We start from the raw sequence: 25,209 nt of genomic DNA, 5'->3' as shown, positions 1-25,209 counted from the left end.
TGCAATTTATTTCGTTCCAGCTGCAATTGCATCTTTGATACCAGCAAGTCTAATTGTGAAATAGTGGCCATTCTTTTTGTGATCTGAACAATTTCATTTTAACACGGCTTCGCTCAATAATCATTTTACCGCTGATGTTTTGCAAGGCCCTTTAAACGTTCACTATGAATACATTGAAGTGATTTTGATGAAGGACTACCACCAGTACAGTATGCCCTTCACAGCACCCAGCTTCAGAGAACGAGTTCCAGAGGGTCCTCCGCACCATATTACGACAAAACGGGTAGGATATCCCGCCTTCTCCATGATTTTCATTGGATGAGGGGGCGAGCTGCCGTTCCTGAGTGGAGGGAAAATGCATCATTAAAACCCACTCTGTACTGTCAATGTAACGCTGAGGTCAAGAGAAAAGAAGCATGGCCGCCTTATTTAGAGGGTCTCGAAACTTATTGAAAAGGTGGAACAAGCATGTCGACTTTGCACTGGGTAACGTATTCTCCTTTTTCCACAAATTCCGCCCTGATCGGAGAAGTGGTACTATAAGTTACGTCGTAATGCTGCATTCCTAATGCAAGATAATAAGGACAACTAACAAGTTAGCTAGCTAGTCTGTTAGCATGAAGCTAAATATTGGCTTGGTAACTAGCTAGCTAGTGAAGTTGGAGGTAGCTAGCTGAGTAGCCAAGAAGGTATGCTGTCTTTGCAGGGAACTAACGTTCACATATAATCAGCTGCCTGTGCAGTGTCGTTCAAGACTGTACTGCCTGTACTTGTGGGTCATTTGGCGATCAACTTTAGCAAGTTTTAGGTATTCATTATATTTAGCTAAATGACAGGCTTATTCAGAGATACTCAATGAAAATGGCTATCTAGCTAACAAATATTTCTTCAACAGATAGGTTTACAACAGGTTAGTTATGTTAGCTAGTTAGCAGGCTTTCTTGACAACATGACGTGTTTGAAAGGGGTAACATTAGCCTTAACGTTATAGCTAATTGGCTTGTTATCTAAATGTTTTAATTGGTTACGTTTTGTCTAAATACAGTAACGTATAGTACGTTTATTAGTTAGTTTGCTAACGGGTTAGGTAGCCAGCTAGCTTGCTAATGATATAGACACTTGCGAGGACCCTAGCTGGCTAACTTAGCTAGCTACTTACCTAAATGCTGCTCTGCAAGGAAGGATTACAGTCTGTTCTTTTAATATGCAAATGTGTTGACAGTGTATATTTAATTTTGAGTGTTATAGCTGAGGAGATTCAATTTTTCTCTTTAGCTACATAGCCAAATTGAAGCATAAGCTTAGCTGTAAGAGCAAAACTGTGCCTACACCATGAGGCTGGGTGCAGCTCTTATACATGCATTTGAAACAGTTCTTCTCTTTTATCAATGTCCTTGATCATGTGCTGGGTCCTCTGGGATAAGGAGAACAGTTAAATGAATCATGCTGACAAGTTCTGTACATAAGTTTAGTGGCCAAGGAATCTCCATTAGTACAGGTAGTGAGATAAGATTTTTTTCTGTCACACATGAGAACTGCATTTCCATTTTTGAAGCAGTATAACTAAAAGTGTGTGTGTGTGTCTTGTGGAGGGGGATGCCACAGCAAGGGTGGTAATGTTGTGTAGTGGCTGGAGAAGACAGTCTACCACCAAGGGCCTTGTAACCACAAGCCTGCTTGTTCAAGGAAATAAATACATTTCTTCCTTTGTAATTGTATGAGATGATTTCTGGTCCATTTCTGTGTGATATGTTGAAGACTGTTGAAGTAACGTTCCTAAGTTCCAAAAGCATTTGAATATTGCCAGTTTTGCCCTTACATGACCTCCATCCTTACCTTCAGTACTGCTTTGCAATCTCTGCTCTATCCTCTCTTTTGCCCACGTTATGACCAGTTGCTCCTCCTGCTACTCAGCTGTGGTTTCACCATAGTGTGTGGTGAAAAGCATCACACTTATCAACCCTGTCAGGTGCTTAAATGTGCCAACCTCTTTTCCTTGTGTGATTTCGAATGCAAAAAATGTAGACTTATGGTCCACACTTCTGCCCTGAACCACTATACAACCTGTCAGCCCTCAGCATCACTCCACACTGCTGTCATGATTTCCTTGCATAACTACTACCCAGAATAGAGATATAACAATCACAGGATTGTATTACATTACATGCATTTAGCAGACACTCTTCTCCAGAGTGAGTTCCAGCACAATAGAACATAAGTGTATACAGTCAATTTATATTATATTAACATATTTATATTTATATGAGCAACAGTGACAGACTAGGCTAACAACATAACAATGCTGAGCATAACACCATTCAGGCCCTACCACAAATTAACTTGTGCGATCTGACAGAAGCCAAGTATACTATGATACAATAGTCCCGCGAACACAGACTCCAAAATGCATCACAACACTACGTGTGAAATAAATATCAAATGCCAGAGGTAGCAGGTGTTAGGGGGCAGGGAGTGAGGTGGAACCGAGGTGCAGTCTGAAGAGGTGGGTCTTCAGTCAGCGATGGAAGATGCACAGTGATTCTGCTGTCCTAACCCCCGTGGGGAGTTCATTAAACCACTGAGCGACCAGTACAGACGGGGATTGTGTCTGAGAGGGCTGACTTCGTCGGGACGGGACAGTCATTTGCCCCATAGATGCAGGGCGCAGTTATCTTGACGCAACATAGGGTTTGAAGACCGAGGTATGACGGGGCTGTCCCATTTGCGGTCCTGTATGCCAGCACCAGGGTTTTGAACTTGATGCGAGCAATAACAGGAAGCCAGTGACGTGAGGAGGGGAGTAACTTGACTACATGCATGGAGATTGTAGACAAGACATGCAGCTGCACTCTGGATTAGTTGTAGGGGTTTAATTGCACAGGCAGGAAGGCAAGCAAAGACGGAATTACAGTAGTCAAGGCATGAGAGGCCCAGGGCCTGAACTAGTAGTTGCACTGAATACATAGTTAGGTTGGGGCAGGGAGTAAGGTTGTTATACAGAAAAAATATGCACACCCAACTCACCGCTGCAATCTGAGAAGAGAAGGACAGTTTGCTATCAAGTGTTACATCGAGTTTTGACAGTGGCATTTGTGGAAAAGGCTTGTAGAGTCCAGGATTTGGTCCATTCCATAACACTGGGGCCTTGAAAAGATCTTTATCGCATTACAGTGATGAAAAGTTTCACTTGGCACTTCACAGGCATGAAATATTTATCACTAGAAATATTTAAAGTCGACACTGCAAATCCGATGCATGCAGCCACACAGCCTTGACCATCCCATTTTAATTGAGTTTCAATACATGCATTAAAAGTGTGGTTTGAGGAAAAACTTTTTTTTATCTTACAAATAGTACTCTGTGCACATTTTAGTGAGTTGCACATCAATATTAAATTTTCATCAGTTGTTTGTCAAAATAAATCCCATCCGCATAATATGGAATATCACAACTGTTAATGGATTGCCTCATCCCTAACCCTGCAGTTCCCCGAGCTCAGCTGTCCTGACTCTGAAGTCACACCATTGACGTAACGGTTCCATGAGCAGCAGCTCTGTGGGACATGAGGCACTCTGGTCAGTGTGTTTAGTGTTGTCAGTGCTGCGGATGACAAACTGCTGCCTGTGGTGGGCAGGTATTTGTTGGGCGTGACCCGGCAGCCACAGTGAGGAAGAGGAGGGTGAGGGAGGAGCATGTGTGGGCCCTGTCCCCACGCCCACCGCCCCACCCAGTGTATTTATACTGTGACCTTTGGCAAATGCGTCTCTGCTTTCATTGAGTTACAGTTTGGCTCCGTCCCCAGGGTTTCATACATTTATAGTGCTACTACAGGATGTTAGCCATTTTGTCCTCTCCCACATTAATGCAGCTACTGTGCATTATGTGTTTGACTTGAGGTTTTCATCTATCTGCTGCTGTTCCTGTTTCTGTGTGGTGTTATATATATAGTGTTGTAGGCTGATTGTACCTGTATTGTGTGCAGTGTTGTCTGGTCATTGTCATTGTGATAAGTGTGTATAGAAAGCAGTAATAGTCTACAGCTTATTGGTTTAGGATTCATGTCTGGTTTGTTTGGCAGAATCAACTGGATGCTTGCAGGTATATTTGTTTAGTTAACCATGAAACATGTTTGATACCATTTATTTTGGGGTATCATGTCACTTGAGAAGTGATCAATTTTTTTTTTCTGAATATTAGCCATATACAGTAAAGTGCAGCTGTGATCTATCTAGCCATAGTAGACTAAACTGAAGAAACCCATCAAAGTTTTTGTATTTCATGAAATATATCATTGTTAGATTATTTCATTTTAATACAGTACACAGATTCTCCTGATTGGATGCAGTCAGATCTTAAAGCAAAATATCATGGAAGAGCATTTAAATTTGGTAACAGCAGAGTTGTATGTTGTCAGAGCCTATTTTCTTTTGTCCTTTCAAAAAAAAAAAAAAAAAAAAAATGTGACAATGTTTTGTAAGTTTTGTAAGTGTTAAAATAATACCTATTGATTAATGTAGTGTTTATTAATGATGTGTGAAATATGCTCTCATGTCTTCATATGCTATATTAAATATACCTTTCATATTTTCATGTAGCAGCAGTTAAATCTGAGAGGCTTATATCAAATGGTATATCAACTGTGTTTGTTTTCCTCTTTGGAGTTGTATACTTGGGCAGTCCTCAAAGAATTAGGACCTTAGCGAGCTGGTCCCGGAAATGAATAAAGTTGAGAAACACTGGTATAGCCCACATTGCATGCGAAAAGCAGCTCCACAGCCACTGCCAGTATTTCACGTGGGGAAACGGTGGTGGCAGTGGCTTTGAGAGAGAAGCGGCTGTCTGCTCACAGGAGTACACAGCGTTCCTCTGATACTGAACACATTTTAACTTCTGGAGTTTTCTGGTCCATTCGCTGGTATGCGATTATTTTCCGGACAGGCCGGTGTGACCAGCCGCGTTGTGCGCGCAGGCATGATGACAGCACACAGATGGTAGCCATTACTTTTTATATAGTTGTTTAATTTTTTTGAGGTTTAACCTTTTTTTATGTAACATTGAGTTGTGTAGGTGTAATAAACAGGTTCATATTTTGCGTTTGATGCCAGTTTTTTTTCCCCATCCAGTATAGTAGAGGTTTCAGATTGCTAGGTGGGCCAGCTAGAGTCAAAAATCTGTAGACATGTGTAGACACAGAGATCTGATTTAAGGCCAAACAGACAGTTATTTTCATTTCCTATTCACCTAAGAGAGTTTTCAGTGGTGTCTGTTTCCAGCTGGTGGTTATTATCAGAGTGTTTATCAAAGTGTTTCTGTTTGTCTGTGTTATTGTGGGAGGGCCTCAGGTAAGTTTACACCTCATGCATGTAGAAATGTTCCCTTGCATTGCTGGAAACATTACACGCATGTTACATTACATGCAAAATTGCACCACTTCCAGTTTAATAGTAATATGAGCAGTTTGTTTCTTTGATTTGAGATGTTGCTTAACTGTGTTAGTCTAATTTGTGTAAATGATGTGCACATGTATACTTTAGCTGTATTAGTACATAATATGATTTCAGTTGTCTACGTAATTGCTATTGGTGTGTATTGAGAATTTATAAATATTACCTATGTATTAGTGGGTATGTATGGTAAGGTTTGTTTCAGTAATGTACCGTAGTGTTTTTCTGTATGTGGGTGTGTAAGAATGCATTTCTCAGTTGTGAACAGTTTTGTAAAGGTGTGCCTCTGCATTCTCTGTGTGTGACACTTTTTATTATTTATAAGTGTGTCTGTGTTTTAGGTGTTTACATGTTTCTCTGTTGTGTAAAGGATTTTTTTTCTGTTTGTTATAAATTGAAAGGTGTGTTTCCTTCTGTCCCAGTCTCCTCCAGGTCCATGGCCTCCAAGACACAGGTGGGCTTCGTCGGATTGGGAAACATGGGGAACCCCATGGCCAAGAACCTGCTGAAGCACGGATACCCCATCATTGCCACAGATGTATTCCCCGAGTCCTGCAAGGAGCTTCAGGAGTTGGGCGCCCAGGTGAGGCATGCAGATAGCGTGCACACAGCTTTAACCAAAAGACACCGCCGCATCTCCTCCATCTGAATACAACTGGATGTAATTCAGTAGCTTGGTGGTGTAGTTCTTCTGCAGGTGCTATGTGTTAACCTCGATTTGACTAAAGAACAGGTGTATGGTGGTTTGGAGAGAGATGAGGGTTGTGGATATCATGTGTTGGGACAGCTATCCAGGGCTAGTAATGTTGGAGATATGTATGGTCAGTAGGGATGCACAGTATGTATCTAGCAGTGGTATGGTTGTAGGTATGTAGGGCCAGTATGTGGTTATCACTATACAGGGGCAGTGGTCCCTTTTTACTTGTACCAGAGTACTGATATAAGTGCAGACTGTGACCTTTAGTTTGTAGAAGGAGATGAAAGGGAAGAAGTCATAGCTGGTAATGAGGCAGAGGCCTGTACAGAAAAGGGGGTCCTGTATAAACCTAACCTGGGTTTGCTCTGTTCTCAGATTCTGGACTCGCCAGCAGAGGTAGCAGACAAAGCTGACCGCATCATCACCATGTTGCCCTCTAGTCCCAATGTCATCGATGTGTACACAGGGCCCAACGGGATTCTGAAGTAAGCATCATTCCCTTTTCAGCCGGTCAGAACTGATGAGTGTACCCATATACAGTTTGTCAGCATCTCTCCTACCCAACAGGAAGGTGAAGAAGGGTTCTCTGCTCATCGACTCCAGCACCATCGATCCGTCTGTGTCAAAGGAGATGGCAGCTGCTGCCGAGAAAATGGGAGCCGTGTTCATGGACGCACCTGTGTCAGGGGGTAAGAGTTACAATCGCTAGTGCAGCACTCTGATAGACAAATTCTCAGCAAGCACGGTGCTTTCTCCCTGTGGCATGCTAATCCCTCCTTTCCGCAGTGTGAATGTTCACTGGCTAACTGAGGAAGATGGGGAGGGTACCATCTCATTCTGATGTGTGTTTTACCCACACATTGATGTGAAGGTGTGGAACTCCTAAGTTAGCAAAACTGGCAGTTGAGTTGCTAGCAGCTCTGTTGGTAATTACCATTGGTCCTGGGATGTCATAGTTCTAGCTGGAGGTACTGCTTCAAAAAGCAAAGCATAAATAGGTGACATTCTGACAGTCAGTCAAAATGGATAGGGAAACTGGACAATAAAGTTGATTTGAGGGCCTGTTCACAGAGCATTTTGTGGGCAGTTGCAGGCTAGCAAATACAATGTGTTTTTCATAATGTGGGTGAAAATCTGATGAAAATATCAATTGTGTATTCTCTCTCTCTCTCCTTCAATGGTACTTTATTGGCTGGACAGACAAGTGCTGTATTTCCAAAGCAATAACATGATTAACAGAGAAAATGAATGCAACCATACAAATTAAAAGAAAATGCATATATGTACAAGCTAAATTGATAAGCAGTAAACGATAATCAACTGTACGTATTACAACCAACATTAAATTATAAAGTAAAATTATATCCCTTAGGTGGTATTTGGTCAGGGTTGGTCTGCCTGCTGTTTTTATTTGACTATGGTCAGACATTCTGCCAGGGTGTAATCTCTTTCTGGGTCAGGTATTATTCCATTTTGTTTTGGGTTTTAGTGTGTGTTTCCCACCATTCCATATAAGCATGTTTGAGGCATTTTATAATTTGGTTTACTGGAATTGCAGTTGTTATTGCTGACTAATGGTGGTGTTGGTCTGCTCAGTGAGGTTTAGGACCAGCTAGCTGAGGGGACTCTTTTCTGGGTTCAGCTCTCATTACTTCAGGGCATTGTAGTTTGATTTAGAGTTTGGATCACTGTGTTTTAGATCCAGAATTTTAGTGCTTTTTGTGTATTGATAACCATTGGGGACATACCTAATTTGGCCCTGAATGTATTGATTGGGGTCTTTCAGAATGTTTTTGCAGAATTCTACAAGCAGGGTTTCAGTAGGGTGTTTATCCCAATTTATTTGTTTTGCAAATGGGACCCCACACCTCACTGTCATAAAGAGCAATTGACTGAATGACACAGTGGTATTTTTTTGCCAAATTTTAATTGCTGTGTTTAAGTGGTAGAGCCTCCTCTTCATTGCATAAAATGCTCTGCATGCTTTCTCCTTTAATACATACATTGCCAGGTCAGACTTCCCTGAGGCATTGGTAGTCACTACCAGGTATGTGTAGCAGGAGGTGTGCTCCAGATTACTGTTGCTCAGAGTAAAAATGTAATTTATATACCTGAGATCTGGCTTTTTTCTGAAATCTCATAGCTCTTGTCTATGTCTATGTTTACTGTCAGGGCCCAGGTCTGGCAGTATTCCTCCAACACAGCCAGGTTCTGCTGAAGCCCCTTCTCTCTCTCTCACTCTCTCTCATATTTCATTTGCTGTTAGCAATGAGCATTGTTCATAATTCTGCAGGCTACTGTGTATGTTTTAGTAAGTGCTGCATCATTACTTTACTATATTTGCTTGACAGACATAACTCTGGGAAACTCTTAATGGTGGCAGCTTTACAGCTTTAACATTTTGTAAGCTGGTTATGCGGCTGCATTTTTACTTGCAGCGTATAATTAAAAAAAAAAAACAGGAAAGATGCAGCACAATTTGAACCCATTGGACCTTGAGGTCTTTAATGCAGTCCACGAGCAACAGCTCCATTTTTATGCCCAAAATGTCTGTCCATCATTGTCCCACTGCCTTCCCTTTCCTGAATTCTGAAAGAATGTGTTGTTCTGTAGCACTGTTGTGTGAAAAATAAATTGAGTCCAAAGTTTGCACGTAGCTGCTAGTACCCTGCTTTGAGGTTACTACAGCAACACACTACTTGTACTATTGTAGTTCACTTTCAGACTGGGTTGTCCTCATTTAAACCATAGAACTTGGTGGGGAAAGGGAGGTGGGGGAGCAGTATTTCAGATGTTGCCGTTTAATAGTTTTCCATTTTGTCAAAGCACTGGTAGAACCAGTTGATCTGGTGCACTTGTCGGTCTCTATCAAGCCCACCGCCAGGTGTGTCGATGTCTGTGATTGGTGTAGAGCGAAGAGTGTGAGGTGAAAGCTTTGTCTTGTGCGGTCCGCCATCTCCTTGACATCTCTGTGATGGTCCACAGGCCAGTGGACTCTGATGTCAGTCAGTAATGGCCTCAAGCTGAAATGGCATATCGCATGTCGCTGCCTTTCATGTGCACAGAGAGACTTAATGGCACATCCTGTCTCACTGCCTTTACTGGAGATAAAGGGTCATAAAGAGAAGGAGAACCTCCGTGACTTTACGACGCTGAAGTTGACATTGCGTGCAGGGTAGATGTAAGATAACTGTGTTTGCCTTGAGAGACAGACACTCAGCAGTTTAACAATCTCTCACCCAACCCCAGCTATTACATACAAGTCTGTGGGCCTGTTGAAACAGACATTAACTGCGCAATACGGACCAGTACGTGCACACATACGCATACACATACACATACAGTCCGTTAGCGCAGAGCCTAGGGGTTACATGTGCACACAGAGTCTGCTAGAGTGAAGTCTTGGTGGTCCAAATACATGCACATACACACACGGACACACATACACACGCAGGCTGTTAGAGCCAAGTCCTGGGGGTCCAAACACACACACAGCCGCACACACGCACACAGTGCTGCACAGAGTTTACTGACCGACGTCTGATCTGCAGCCAGTAGGGCCTGATGTCTGTCTGATTCAGTCTTTCAGCCTTCAGAGACCCGCTCTTATTGAGCTGAAGTAAAGCCCTGTTTTACGACCCAGTCCTGAAGATTGATAATGATGTACTCATTTCCTTCCCATTCCAGAGCAGGAGCCCCTCTCAGATGAGGTGCTGAGCTGCGTCTGCAGCAGGATTAAAGCGGCCTGCCGGCCCACATTGAACTTGGCTGGGAGGGGGGTCAATGGGTGTGCGGGGAGGGGGGAGTTACAGCATCTTGAGCAGGCCTACCTCATACCCCCACCCAATTCACCATGGGCAGAGTTAGCGTTCAAGGGATTTTTCTAGGGTGGGGTCCCTGTGTATGCTTGTGTGTGTGTGTGTGTGTGTGTGTGTGTGTGTGTTTGGGGCGGGGCTGTCTCCATGTCCCTGGCCAGTGGAGATGGCATGGTCAAGACTCTCCTAAATCTTTAAATCCTCTTAACTCCACTCTTGTGGGGAGCCTGTTAATTGACTCCGTATGTCCCAGTTTGAAGCTGCAGAGGTTGGACACAGTGAAACGTGTAACCAGACGTCTACACAGTTGTTATTCTTAGCACTAGTGCCACACAGAGCAGTGTTTCTCAGCTGGGGTGGCTTGATCTGTTCAGGCGTGCTGAAAATTGAAAAACAACCCAAAAACTCACATTTAAATTAGATTTAATTCAGATCCTACAAATGAGCAAATAGAATCTTTTAGTTTTCCAAGTGGACAAGCAGAAAGCCTCTGCTCTTCTTTTTTGGTTGGCTTTAGTTCTGTTTTGGAACTGCAATAATTGTACACACTACATTGAGCTTGGGGGGTTCTAGGTATGACTGGGTGGGCTTCCTGTAGATTGCATCTATAATGTGATATGTAATACAAGGTGGTTACTTTACAGGTCTTAGTGTAACCTGGTGTGCCATATATTTGTAATTGGTGTGTTCTAATCTTGAGCTGTAAATGTGTGTACATGGTTCAGGATTTCAACATCAATGGAAGGCTAAGAAGGGAGATCAGCTTGCTTTGATGTATTAACATGTATTTTTATGAACCAGAAGGTGGCGCTGTAATCAAATCTGGTGAGGAAGAATTGAGAGTTGTTCAACACAGGAGGCCACACACACACTGAAATGGGTCTAATGGTGTGGCTGTAGGCTTTATTCTTTGGGGGTGCCCCAAAAAATTTGATTACTCCACCTTAACAGACAGGGCTAATAACAATTAACTCATTAACCGTTAAAGGTTTATAAACCAGTTTTGCTCAACAGTTTTAGGACTAGTAGTTGAAATGTTGATTATTGTTTAAAACACATCTTTTTTCAGAACACAGAAACATGACATAACTAGCAGTGAGCAGAAGAGTGTGCACCATGTAAGAATATGGAGTGGTAAACTGTTTCTGACCTATAGACTTACATGAGCTAAGAATACTTGTTGCTGATTAAAGATGAAACACACAAAACACAGTACATCATGGAATTATTTCACAAAAACGAATTGTCAGGCCTTAAAATGTAACCTGATACAATACTATGTCTGCCAGACATGATTAGTGCAGGTCAACATGGACAGTCCATTTACCAGTCACACCTAATACACACTGATTGCAACAGTAATGTGAATACATTCTTATCCATGTTTCAAAACAAAACCTAATGCGTTATTGATAAAGATATTTTTTTATTTAATAGCATGTGAATGGCATCTTTTGCAGCCTTAAAATAGGCAAATTAGATATCTTTTGCTGTCTAAAGTTTAGTTGGGAATGTCTAGGCCTATTAAGACAATAATATTGCAGCTATTGCAGCTAGTCCTAAGATCTAAGACTCCACATCTGAAAGGCTGCAAAGTGCACCAATGTCTTGGCAGAGTTGAAAGCTTTGAAGTCTTTTGAGCAGCTCGCGATTCTCATCAACCACTTAATGTTACCCTCCTGGAGGCAGCTTCTCATTGGCTAATTCATGCTGCTTTGAAGAATGGGCCACCTTTCAGTGGCTACATTTGAGTGGACGTGCTGGCGGTCTTTTCCAAGTTTTGCCCAGTCAGGGAAAATTTGAATTCCCTGATGAGAATCTTGCACACAGTGTTTCTGACATCGCCTGCCTCTGTTAAATATGGTAATGTGAGAAATCTGCAATAATTGTTTAAAATAAAATATGAGTTGTTATATTTATACTTAAGGAATCAGTGCCCTCCCCCATAACAAGCCAGAGCACTATTTTAGGCTTCTTTAAAACAAGTAATTGTTTTATAACCAGTTAGTCTAAAATTTTAACAAAATTAACGAGTGTTTAAAGCTGTTCTGTGTTACAAGCCGCATCGTCACAAATCATCACCAGCATTCCCTGGGGAAAAATCACCACTTTCTTCTTCACCGTAGACGATGTCAAAGTTTTGAACATTATCGTTGTGGTAATTCGCATCCCCATCTGTTTCATACCCTGACAGAGGGAAACCTATTGCATTCTGCAGCTGTGGGCAGCCACTCATTTTCAGCAGGTGATGCAGCTGGGCTCAAACTTGGGCCATAGGAACAAGCACCAGAAATGGCGCAGCCACTAGGTAGCCCTGATACCATACTTTTAGCATCATAGGAGTAGTGTGGTGCTTCCCCTTTATTATCTGCTGTAACCTTAAAATTGCCATCGTAACTCCACCTTGGTCCCTTGGACATTTGCCTAAATTGATACATGTTTTGACATGGTCACTGCAGGTAGTCTTATCCATTTTCCTACCACTGTACCTATACAGCCCAGCTGTGGAATGCACACTCTTTCCACTGGTGTTGCTTTAATCAGTTGAGGCCACCTGTCATCTTGTAGCATTCAAGTTAGCAGTTTTGACTTGCATCCAAATATGTAGCATGTTGAATATTTAAAGCATATGTTTTGAGGGAAAAAGCACTGCCTGATGCTTTGGGGAAAGCAATGTAATATTTGATCCAAGAATTAAACAGTCACATTGTTCAGACGTGTTGTGTCAAAATTTAAACCTCAATTCCTGTGATTTGCTGTTCATCCAGGTGCGTGCCTGCCCACGCAATCGGCGTTACCTCGAAAAATTTCATACTGTTCAAGTGTCGTGATTGACGTTTCAACTGGCTTGTTTTCTTTTTTAGTTTAGATTTTCTTCTTAATTAGTATGTTATCTGCTAGTTTCCTGTAGTGTAAACAACAGTGTTTAACTTTTTTTTTTTTTTTTAACCAAGCAGCTAATTTCATCGTAGCTCTCTCCTCGAATGCGTCACCGAGGTTTGGCAGACGCGCAGACAAAGCTTCTCAGCTCTGATCTCAGTTGCTGCAGCAGTAATAGTAAAAATGTGAGGCCACTCTCTCGCTGACCGGCTGTCTAGCCCAGCCGTTCTATTATGCATTATTCATAAAATCCCGTGTCTGTCCCATTAAACGTGTCCGCATGCAATGGGACCCACAACAAACCCAGTCTGACGTCACAGCAGGGTGGTGGCGCGTCTGGGTAAAAATAGAGAGAAGCTAACGAGCCCCAGGGCCATTAGCTAACAGTAATTATACCACATTCCTCCATCTCTACAATTACTAACTGTTGTGCTTTAAATGTGCTGTGGCATTTTTTCAGTGTGCCCTTGTTTTTTGGGTATATGTGGATTCTATAGTGCCAACCAGTATGCTTTTTTTTTTTTTTTTTTTTTAAACTACAGATAGAATTGGCTGCTGCGTTCATGTCACCATGATCTAGTGAGATTGAGTGAGAGTGAGATATTTAAAAGTTGCCTTTCATGGTTCATGAAAAAATAAGAGCCAGGGATAATGGTTGCTTGGACGCACATTCGTAAATCGATCATGTAAGGTGCAATTACTAGATGTGTGCTTGGTGTATACACCCAAACACTTTCCCTGGGATTAGTTTTCAAATTCTTGGCCTTTTCTTAAGCATGTGAAGTTTCCATCTCCAATCTGTTACACCTCTCAATTGCCAACAGTAAGGTAAAGTAATGGCTTTGGCTTCTCATGGTGTGATTTAAGTTCACTTGAGTAGTCAAATCATTTGACCTTTACAGATCTCACATATTTGATTTCCGCAAAAGGTTTTTTTTATTGAAGAGAAAATTCATAGAGATGTAGCTCAGATTACTCGCATAAATGTGTTTATAGTAGAAGTCATTTTGTTTATCTTGTTGCATCTTATCAGTTCATATAATTACCAGTTTGCAATAATTTATGATAGGAATTTTACATAAAGACACCTAGGGCAGAATTATTGACATCATGCCAACTGGGTGGAATGATAAAAATTGCCTAGTGCTTTAAAAGGCGGGGAAAACCCTGGCACTGATTGTGAGGAGCAGGGGGTTTCCCAGTGTCCTGGCCGTGTTCCAGATCTGGCTCTCTCAGCGTGTCCATTTAATCATCCCTCAGTATAAATGGCGAAATAAACTCCTCCACCTTATACGGATGTTTGGCAAGTGTTCTGACACAAAATGGCCGCCGTGCGTCACCCAGGTGGGTCCTACATGTTAGTGCTGGTCGAGGTTAGTTACCCTCCTTCACTACAGAGTGCTTTGAGATCCAAGAAAGGTGCTGTATCAGTACAGTTCATTATTATTGTTCTTTGTGGTGGTGTTTACTATAACGGTAATGTAATATAATGATTTTTGATAGTTATTGCTGTGGAAGTTTCTCTAAATAGAACATTTGCATATTAGACTTCTGTATTTGGAAAAAAGCCTTTGTCATTTTATGTATTCACACAATTTCATGTACTTTCTGTACATACCTCAGTGTACTTCATTGTGCAGGTGTTCTGACTTGCCTGAAATTGCAGTCACAGGATCGATGAGATGAGCCTGGTCAAACCTTGCAGCTGGGGGAGGAGTTGGGAATGGAGCTTCCAGTTTTGAGGTTGTGGGTTGTGGGCTGGTGACCGTGTCAACGTGGCGATGGGTTGCAGCACTTGTCAGCTGAAATGTGAGGCATAGTTTACCAGTGGTGACAAGCGCATTTGAGTGAGTTCATTTGCATGAGAAGGCCCATGCTGAGGGAGGTGCTGTCAGTGTGTGGCTCCAGCAGCTGTTGGGTCAGGCTGTGGTAATCTTGTCCTTCACATCAGCTGGCGTGTGGGGTCAGCCCCCCTCTGGCCCACACTTTGTTAGTGTCTCAGGCACTGCCTGATTATTTGATCTTATTTTCCTTGCTTGGACCCCTTTTACACTGGCTTGGGAACACAAGGTCTTTCTGGGGATTGCCAGTTTTTTTTGGTATAAAGGGTAATTTCCATGTTATCGTACCTGGGAACGCTGCCTGGCTTCGCATCTGGGCCTGAACTAGTAAATTCCCAGGTTTGCTACAGTGTAAAAGGGGATTCCGGGATTCAGTACTTGTAGATGGCACACCCCTATTGTTGGTTGCACCTACCCTCACTATTCATGCCATGAAGGATATCAGAGAAGCTCTGCTCTTGTGCAGATATTGTTGCTGACTTCAAGTTCAGATTTGTCTGTCTGAATCTCTCATAATTCATTCGAGTAAACCAGTGCGTCATAAATGGGAGTCACAAGATTGCATGGAATTGCATTCATAGTGGCATCTTATATTTACTGTCAAAGAGTAGACTGAAAGTATAAAATCTTAGAAACGTGTCCGAACAGTGTCAGTTGAAATAACTTTAGGCTGCCACTTTTTTCCTCTGTCATACAGCTGAACGAAGTAGAATTATACAGCAAATATATTTAAGTAATTGTCTGCATTTCAGAGTCCTGTGTGTCACTGTAGCACTGTAAGCTATAATAACTCAATATTCCATAAGAACACAAAAAGTGAATCTATCAAGCTAGCTAGCTGTCAGTCTCAAAAAACAAGCTAGCAGGTTTGTGAATATCTTACTGAAATGGTCAGGACTCCACAAGGAAAGAAAAAGCTTAATGCGGAAAAGGGAGCAAGATGGGTTGCAGTTAGGATCCTTGACTGTGAGTGATTTGAGAAAAGGAAAAAAATCACATATATCTTAATGTGTTAACCCTAAAATTACTTATCTGAACTCTGTGGGTACCATTATCTCGTATGTATTCAGCCATTTTGTTTGTGCACCAGAAAACTAATTTAAGAGATGTACTGAACTCAGATTAGCAGCGTTGTCTTTTCTGATCATTTTGTGCATTTTTAACTTGCAAACCTGGTATTGCGGTAGTCTGGTGTAAACTGGGGCGATGCAGGAAATTCCAAAGGGCCATAGTGGGGAAAAATTAGATTCAAATCCTGGGTTGGAGTTGGATCTCTGTGTGAAAGTGGCATTATTAGTTGAGCTGTTTGTTGCTGTGTGGAAGGTGTGAGAAAGTCTAGTTACGCCTTTTTCTTTTCTCAGTCTTAAATAAGTCTCTGTCATGAAGTCTTAAACACAGGTCATTGGGTTGAGTCCAGTTGACAACAAGGTATGAGTAAGCAGTAAGCAGTGCATGCCTGTGTGCATGTCTACCTGTTTACTTATGTCTTTTTCTCTGTTCTCATTTGTAAACTTTCAGTGAGTGTCATAATGTCTCTGTGCGCCTCTGTTTTGGCATTTGAGGGGGGAGGGGTGGAATCACTCAGAACACACGTGAACATGGCCTGATATTTGAAAAGCCTGTTTTGTAAAATGAGACCCATTTGCTTTAGGTCAGCGGGCGCAATATTGAAAAGGCTGCTTTTCATGTGTGATTTTGTTAACTTATTATTCTATCAATTTAAGCTTGGTTTGTGTTTTTGTTTGAGAAAGTTTTTGCCTTTAAATGTACTTGTGGCTCAACCACATTTGAGGCTGCATAGGGCGATTATAAACTTTTCTGTGTGTGTGTGTGTGTGTGCTGCTGGAGCTGACTTCACTGGTTACGTCATTGTTCCAGTGTTTCTTTGAGAGCAGTTTCCCACAATTCCCACAAAACAGTGTTCCACGCAGTGTCACAGATATTGTTTTTATTTTGGCCATATATTTAAATGATTGCCTGACTCAGCATCTAGTTGCATTGATTTTAGTTCACTTTGCATTCTGTCTGTGAGAAATAATTGTTCATTTTTACACAGTGAATCTCAGTTGGCCTTGTTTTTTTTAATAAATATTGTAGCACAAAGGTGATATGTCTACCGTTATGAAGGTGTACATAGCTGTGGAAGGGATAGTTTGGGTCTGAGTCTTGGGTGGGAGATGCTGAGGTCAGTCTAGCAGGCGTGGTTACTCCAAACGGCAGCGTGGGAAAAGTCTCAGCACCTTATTATATTTACAAATGTACATTTAAATTTAATCCGCTGCTAGTAAAAAAAATCCACATGCTTAAATGTCGCTCATAACGTTGCAGGAGGCACTGCCGTATGAGCTGAACCAAAACTCTGAAACGCAGCCAAACTGGAGCCCCTATTTCTCATGGGTGCTTACACACACGTGTTTATCCTTCAAAGTACTGTAATAAAAGCTCTAAATGTTGTTCTCCGTCACTTATTTCACTGTAAAAGGAAAGAGAAAGATCCAGTCAGTTTCTCAGGTTTGCGAAACCAAGAAGTGAGTGTTGAAGGCCTGAGCTGGCACTTTTGTGGGATTGTTAAGAGACTTGGGTTTCCTCTGGGTTGTGAAATTAGAGTGAGACTATAATTGATATGCTTGCCAGTTAACGATGGTTTAGCTGTAGGCCTTTATTGTATTAACTAGAACTGCACAGGATGGTATTTCTGCTCTGCTGGTGCTTGGCAGAGCAGTATCAGTGGAGGTCTGGGGTGGTGGTGGCAGTGAATCTTGTGCACATTGTACAGATTGTATGTAGTGTACAAATTTTTCGTCTGGGATTATCACCATTTTCATTTGTGAAGCTCTGTTCAGTGACTGTGATATGCTATAGGGAGGTGTACACGTGGCATTATGGGTAAATTATCAAACTTGTAGCAGCCTATGGATTTCCCTCTCCCTTCACAGAAGATCACTGGAGTTTGACTCAATACAATCAGTTTAGACCTTTGTCAGGGTTGTTTTACCTTCAGTAGTTGTAAATTCACAAATGTACATATCCAAACATTGGTGACATTCACAGAAAGAGTTAGCCGGGGGGTTTAAATTGTAATATATTCACATGCTGTGTAGAAGATGTGACACCAATTACTGAGTGATGTGTAAGCACCTCATTTTCCCGTGTAGTCAAAAGAGTGTGATGTTGCTAGGTGTGGGAGCGGCAAGCTCAGGGAAGCTCACTTTCATGGTGGGTGGGGCAGAAGAGGAGTTCACTGCAGCCAAGGAGCTTCTGAGCTGCATGGGGGCCAATGTGGTGTACTGCGGTCAGGTCGGCACCGGACAGGTAAACACACTCTGCTTCACGAACGAACACACAGCTGGCTATCAAGTAGCATGTTATATTGCATGCTCATTAGTGACAATAAAGGGAAAAGATGCTGGGAATCTGTGTGTGGATTTATCTTGAATTTGTAGAGTCCTGTTTGATTTGTGTTTTTGTATGTGCATTTTGTCTAGTCTGCTAAGATCTGCAACAATATGCTGCTGGCAATCGGAATGATCGGGACTGCTGAGACCATGAACCTCGGCATCAGGTAGAGTACACTTTTGCTTAAGTAGAGTACTCTCGGAATTCATGAGCAGTACACCTGGGGTCAAGTATAACACATCTGTACACAGGTACCACAAATTAAAGCAAAGTGTGTTAGGAGACATCAGATGTACATAGGTATGAAATCATAAGTAATATGGCTCTTTCAGGCCTCTAGCTCCTGTCAAGACAGTATCTTGCAGTTGCTACTGGCAGCTGAGGAAGTAGGATGGGACTTGAGTAGTTCCTTTACTAGAGGCGTCAGCATTTATTTTCTTATCACAGAGCCATTTGCTAACTAACAGCCATTTGCTGTATTGAGGCACCATTAATGCATGTTACCATTAATCCTGACTGAGCTATGGTTTTTATGTGTACGTTTTTATTAATTAAAAAATCTGCCATGTCAGAGCGAATTAACAGTTGTGTAATTGGGGAGTTTGAAGATCATTGTTTAGCTTGCATACTTTGCATATTTTTTTTTCTATTCAGAGGACCTTTAGGAGTGTTCTTGATACTTGATTCTTGATCCAATGACCATAGCTTGCTAGATGCATGCTGTATAATTCTGTAGCTAGTTAGCTCTTTCTGGTTTTTCTTGGTTTGTTCAACTTCCAGGTTTAATCCTTCAAATAGTAGCGACCTAGTTTGCCAGTTAACTAATAAGCTTTTACTTTTTACATCTGTGTCATGTGCCTTGATTTTGTCTTCAGTACAAAAAACCAACGGATGTTTGATAAAGTTTGTACAAATTTAGAAAGGCTAAATAAATCAACAAATGCCCCTGTCTACTAGATAGTTTTAGAAGATGCCTTATGGGTGTTTCAGTGCCAGCTGGAGATTGACAGGCTGTCAAGGCTCTGGTGCCAAGAGCAGTGCATCATTCTCCCTATTGCATGGCTCATATGCAAAAAGAGGTGAATGTTCCCAGTCAGTTTTGTAACTGTAGTAACATTTATCATTCTCAAGAACCTAGTATCAGCCTCTGCAGTAATTCTACCCATTCAAATGTCTGTCCATACAAATTAATTTGTTGATTTGAACCTTAATCTTTGGGAGCAGAGAATGACATCCCTGAACAACAGACTCTGAAGGACAATTCATTTCTTTTCCCTCCAGGTTAACTTTAGCAAAACTGAATGCCATTACTTAATACCATGGCTGATATCACCTGTCATCTCGTGATAGCATGGGACTACTGTTCTGTAAGATAAAAAGTAAGGGCTCTTGGAAATCTCTTGGAAGCACAAATTAGATCAAGGCTGTTGGAGCTGATGCAAGTGCAGTAAAAGGTGTAGGGTGTTTTAGTCATTCCAGCATGACTCAGACTGGTCTGTCTCTTCATTTCTCCGCTGACAGCCTGCTACAGCAGATCAACAGCAGAAGAATATGTGATGAAGACTGCCTTAATGAATAGTAGTGTTTTAATAGTCTTGTGGAGAACAAAATGTACTTGAAAGCTTCCCAGCAGGAGCCAGTTTCTGTTGAATGGCACTTGATGTGGTTCATTCCACACTGTCATTAAAACATGAGAGACCATAGCGGACTGGCAGACCAGCGCTAAGCTCTCATCAAGGGGCGGAGTGGAGGACGCTATGCAATACTTCGTTCTTTTATTGTTGAGTATTTTCAGTGATATACTCCAGTTCTCTCAGGGTGTAGTATTCTCTGCTATACTCTGGTCCTCTGAAGGTATAGTGTTCACATTGCTATACCTTGCTTTACTCATTGCAGACTGCTATACTCCAGTAATTTGTAGTGCTCAGGTTGTTCTGTGTGTGTTTTTCTGTCACACTTTACTCTGGGCATCTCAGTGTGTAGCAATAACAGTATTATACTGCCATACTTGGCTCAGTCCATGTTATTCTCAGGCCTGCAGACTGATTGTCTAAGAGCTCCACTGAGAATTCTGGTTCTCTCGGAATGTCTCTCAGAAATGTCCCTCTGCCAAGCCAGACATTCTTCTCTTCTTTCTGATAAAAAAGTATAAAGAAGCAGTATGTATATGTGTATAAAAACATACAATTTTAAAATACGCATAGGTATTATCACATTCAGAAAACCACATCATTACTTCATGTTTATTTTGTGATCAGTTTAGAAGGTATGTTTTGTTAAACAGATACAAAAATACATTTTAGGTCCATAGTCACAATTAGGAACAATTGGTCCATATTAACAAGAGAAAAAGAGGTTAATAGCCAGTTCTACTATATACACACTCACAGTGCCAGTGTCCTTTATATAGAATACCATTGTGCTGAAGGTCCAGGTGGTTGTAGTTCTTGATGTATGCAATATATTTTTTGTCATCATTTGTTTGTTCTTCAGTGATCAAAGGGCCAACAGCACATCCATGGCTGGCCACATTTGGCCCTGGAACTGTAGTAGAACTTAAAAACTTAAAAAACAAATCCACTGTTTTGTGGGTTGCCAGGAGCAATGTATCTAAAATTGATGAGCCTCCTTGATGTATAGGGGGGACATTGACTCTCTTCTCTGTCTGGCTGCAACAGGCTAGGACTTGACCCCAAGCTGCTGGCCAAGATCCTGAATATGAGCTCAGGACGCTGCTGGTCCAGTGACACGTACAACCCTGTCCCAGGCGTGATGGAGGGTGTGCCGTCTGGGAACAACTACCAAGGTGGCTTCGGCACGACGCTAATGGCCAAGGTGGGTGGTCCTATCTGTCTCCTTGTGTTCTTGTCTAACCCATGTTCACACCAGACCCAGTTCCTCTAAAATGCCTGTATTTTTCCACTAAGCGGTTTGGTGTAAATGGGGTGCACGGCGTGAATATTGCGATTTTACCCACAGCAATTTTCCATGTTTCGGACCTAGTAATGAATTCCAAGTGTGAATGGAGCAGGGAAAATGTTCAGGCACAGAACCCAGTTGCATGATGACCACATTTATAAAAATAAATGTGTACCATTGCTTTCACCTTCTTTTTTGATTGAAAAGAATGATTTACAATTAGCCTAAATGCTGTACGAAAAGTTGGCTGTGCGGCTAAGCGGTATCAAACATCAGTGAATTCTTGGTAGATACTGTCATGAATGGGCCAGTTTAGCTAGAGTCATTGTTGAACATAAATGTTCAACAACGGAATAGTGAACTCGAACACATGACTGGGGTGAACCTAGTGATAGTACTTAGATAAAAATCATTTAGCCAAAACCCAGTGGTAGGCAGTGATACAACTGAATTAAAATGGAACTGTCTCAATGATTAAAGAAATATAACAACACCTACGTGTCAGTGGGCTTTGTCTATTTGCGTATGAGATTCAGTCAAATAAATTAACAATAGTTATTCATTGCACATCTAACACAGACAGATTTATGAAAGATTGATTTTGTCTCATTCAGCTCATTCAAACAATTGTTACATTCAAGCAATGAACAGAAAGCAAACGGAAGCAAAAAGGGAGCCATGACTACTGTGGTACACTGACAACTTCGGTCAGCGTGATTCATCCGGTGGTTTGTGTCCATTTCCTGAATCCCCGCCTTTCATTTTAGACCAGTTATTTGAGTGATGTGTTGTACAACGCTAAGTGCTATTTGCGAGCTGAGTTGTGTTTAAGCTATGGCATGCACACACATGTGCGCGCACTAACGTACAATCGGTAACCAGCGTATCTCCTCAGGATCTGGGACTGGCACAGAACACAGCGACGAACACCAAGACCCCGATCCCCCTGGGCGCGCTGGCGCATCAGATCTACCGCATGATGTGCGCGCGTGGATATGCCAGCAAGGACTTCTCCTCTGTATTCCAATTCTTACGTGAGGAGGAGGGCCAGTAAGGGGGACTCAACACCCTCCTCACCTGACCCTGACTGTGCGCACACACACACACAAACACACGCCCACACACACATGCATATACACACAGGACTGAGTTACGTGCAGTTAGGGTGTGTGTGTGCGCGGGAGGACTCGTCGTACGTGTGATTGATGCGAAATGTAGAATGAGTAGGTGTTTGACAAGATTACATGAGTTCTGTCTTTCCTTTTTTGGAATCTTCTGTTACCTGTTTGATCCTGCCTTGAAAAAGCAGCAGTCTGTTTTTTTGCCCTATATTCAGTGAATGTCAGCAAATCTGAGAGTCATGAATTCTGTTGTCGTGTAATAACGATTTAAAAATAATGATGATGATAGTGATGATGTCACAATTTGAAATATAGGAGTGGCATATTTTGCAAGTGACTACTCAATGTGTAGTCGCTTTAACTACACTTACCAGCTCCATATGTTTAGATTATGCCACACATCAGTTTAATGGCTGTATATCACTCAAAAATATTTGTATTCACATTTTTTGTTTGTTGTTTTTTTTTTTGGTTATGTTTTTTTTTTTGCTTTGGGGTGGTAATAGTTACGGTGAAAAGTTACAGTGATAAACTTTGGGACATCCTTCATATGTCGTTTTCATGTGCTTTTAAGAAGTTCCAAATTAAACCTGTCTGTTGTGGCCATCACACATCGATGTTCATTCTCAATAATGTGATACTCATGAACTCAGAAGCTGTGTGGAGGCTGAGTCTTGCCTTTTGCTTCACTGCCCAGTCACACAGGATTAGCGTGTGAGATGTGTCTGGCTGTCCCTTGGTACCTCAAGAATAGATATTGCATTTGTAGTTGAAGGGGGATTTTTAAAATGATCTACCCTCTTCCTTCCGTTGCTCCCTTCTCTGTCTCCTGTCTTAGTCTGCATAGTAAATATCTCCCTCTCCTTCGGTCTCACTCTACCCCCCTCTTGCTCACCTCCTCATTTCTCCTGGCCCCTCTCTGTACTTTTGTCATTCCTTGCGTTAAAGGATTTAGCCTGACACGTTACCATGGAACCTGTTACATGGATGGGGTTACTGGAGGAGGCTTCATGTGGGCTGCGGGGGGTACGAGTTTGAGCAATGCTCACATCAGGCCCGGATCACGGCGAACACCACAAGGGATGGATCGGCAGTTTCAAGGAATCCCCATCCTCCTGATGACCAGAGACGTGTCACTGCAGTATCACCACTTCTGAAGTTTTTTTTTTTATTCATCAGAAACCTTATGGTCCTAGTCTCTGTGGTAATCAAGGGTTGGGGTGTGGGGAGGGGGGGGAACCAGATTATAATGCGTGTACATATGTAGATTACTTTGTGTTGTGTAAATAAAGTGAATTAAAACTCTGGAGCGCATACTGTACATCTGCTGCAACTAACTGACAAAGCCTTCCTCAGTACTGCTAGTACTGTCTCCCTTATTGCTGTACTGAGTCTTGCTTTTTGTGTAAAAAAAAAAACAGATCACACTGCTGTGTCCAATAAACACAGGCCTGGGGCTCCACTCCAGTGCACATGCTTCTGCTCCTTTCTTCTCATTCATTTTTTTTTTTTACCTTTCTTCATAGGTCTGATACTTTTCTCTTAAACCTTTGGATTTTTTGGTGTGAGCTGTGACTCTTTATTGGTATTTAGCAGATGCTCTTATCCAGAGCAACTTACATTTTTTTTACATTATCTATTTCTACTGCTGGATATTTACTGAGGCAATTCTGGGTTAAGTATGTTGCCCAAGGGTACAATATCAGTGCCCCTGTGGGGAATTGAACCAGCAACCTTTTGGTTATTAGTCCTGCTCCTTACCACTATGCTACATTGCTGCCCACTGCCAGCTCAGAATTATTGACCCTTAATATCATCATGTATGTCTTGTCCATTCACTCTGCCTCCTATATCAGCCCTACAGCACACCATAAAGGCCAGGGAGTCTGCTCTGCCTGATGTATGAAAACAGGACCCCAGACAATGGAAAAGCTGGCAAAATAATCAGTGCTTACAGTGTCTGTAAGGAAATGACTATCTCTTATTGTATTAAAGCTGTTTTCATTTCGGTTTTGGTATTGCGTACATTGTGAGACTTGTCAGAGTATCCATGGTGTGGAAAGCCTGCCTTGATCCCAGCTTAGCTTGCTTGCACATTTCAAGCCAACATATGTCACGGTACATCTTGCATTTTTCCTTTCCCATGTCTCCTGTATGTTTGCAGGTAAGCATACCTGTTGAGAGATAGTGGAAAACAATGATCTTTCACATATTTTGAGATGATATCAGTTATCTGAAAAAGCTTGTCTCTGTTCTGTTCTTGGTAAAGGAATGTTCCTGATTGAATGCACATTCTGTCAAAGCTCCCCTCACTGTGTTTGGCCCCATCACAAATTATTGCACATTTTTTAGAAGGAAAAGTAAAACATTAAGGTTCTGAACACCGGTGGAGGTGGCATTAGAGATGAATAGCCAAATTGCACTAGAGAAAGGGAAACCACTGAGGTTTTCTTTTCATCTCACCTTCATGAATACGTCCAATACAGGTATTCACCAAAGTTGCAGAATGCTAAGGCTCTAGTTGACAGACATGTCTTAAAGGGGCAAACGGACCAAAACCTTTCTCGGAGACTTTTGCCATGTTCTAAATGGTAATGTTGCACATTCTGAAGGCACCTTGAAAGGACAGACATGTTAGGTAACCACCTTAAAGAGTGTTCCTTTCTGAAACTTGCTGAATTATGTTTTCAAAGGCAACTCTAAAGACTTTGGAAGACCTTGGAAGTCACCTACACTGGGATTATTTAAATATGTGAGTGAAGGTTAACTTCAGGAACCTGTACTTACAAACTACATACAGCCATTGATGTGGATATATTTTCAGACTAAAGTCTATTAGCTAGGTATTTCTCCAGCTGCTGATAAGTAATGTTTTTTTTTCCCTGAATTTGAGGAGTGTAACAACTGATAATGTAATAACTCCAGAAAATGTAATACAATTTGTATTTATAATGTCATAAAACTGGAAAATGTAATAACTTCTGGATAATGTAATGAAGGTGTTGAACAGATAAGGCGATACTGGTTGTTATCATGTGAGGAAAGCTTGAATAATGTAATAACTTCAATGACTAATCTAGCGACGTGCAAAGACGC

At 41.7% G+C, this 25,209-nt stretch overlaps 1 protein-coding gene across 1 annotated transcript; it reads left to right on the top strand.

Annotated features, from left to right (window-relative positions):
• The first annotated feature begins 398 nt into the window (after positions 1 to 398).
• Positions 399 to 23,258, top strand: hibadhb (3-hydroxyisobutyrate dehydrogenase b). The gene is made up of 8 exons (XM_036539053.1): positions 399 to 486; positions 5,867 to 6,027; positions 6,517 to 6,626; positions 6,709 to 6,830; positions 17,856 to 17,989; positions 18,163 to 18,239; positions 20,752 to 20,908; positions 21,888 to 23,258. Exons 1-8 carry the CDS (start codon positions 417 to 419, stop codon positions 22,044 to 22,046), a joined length of 990 nt encoding a protein of 329 aa, XP_036394946.1. The 5' UTR covers positions 399 to 416; the 3' UTR covers positions 22,047 to 23,258.
• The last annotated feature ends 1,951 nt before the right edge of the window (positions 23,259 to 25,209 follow it).

This window comes from Megalops cyprinoides, chromosome 10 (genome assembly GCF_013368585.1).
Source record: "Megalops cyprinoides isolate fMegCyp1 chromosome 10, fMegCyp1.pri, whole genome shotgun sequence".
Lineage (NCBI taxonomy): Eukaryota > Metazoa > Chordata > Actinopteri > Elopiformes > Megalopidae > Megalops > Megalops cyprinoides.
The sequence above is the reverse complement of the archived record's forward strand: the minus strand, read 5'-3'. Positions and strand labels throughout refer to the sequence as shown.

Excerpts from the sequence above, each read along its gene's own strand:
- hibadhb (XM_036539053.1), top strand. The coding sequence starts at position 417 with ATGGCCGCCTTATTTAGAGGGTCTCGAAACTTATTGAAAAGGTGGAAC. Across the intron at positions 17,990-18,162 it reads GTCAGGTCGGCACCGGACAG|TCTGCTAAGATCTGCAACAA; the intron begins GTAAACACACTC and ends CATTTTGTCTAG. Across the intron at positions 20,909-21,887 it reads GCACGACGCTAATGGCCAAG|GATCTGGGACTGGCACAGAA; the intron begins GTGGGTGGTCCT and ends GTATCTCCTCAG.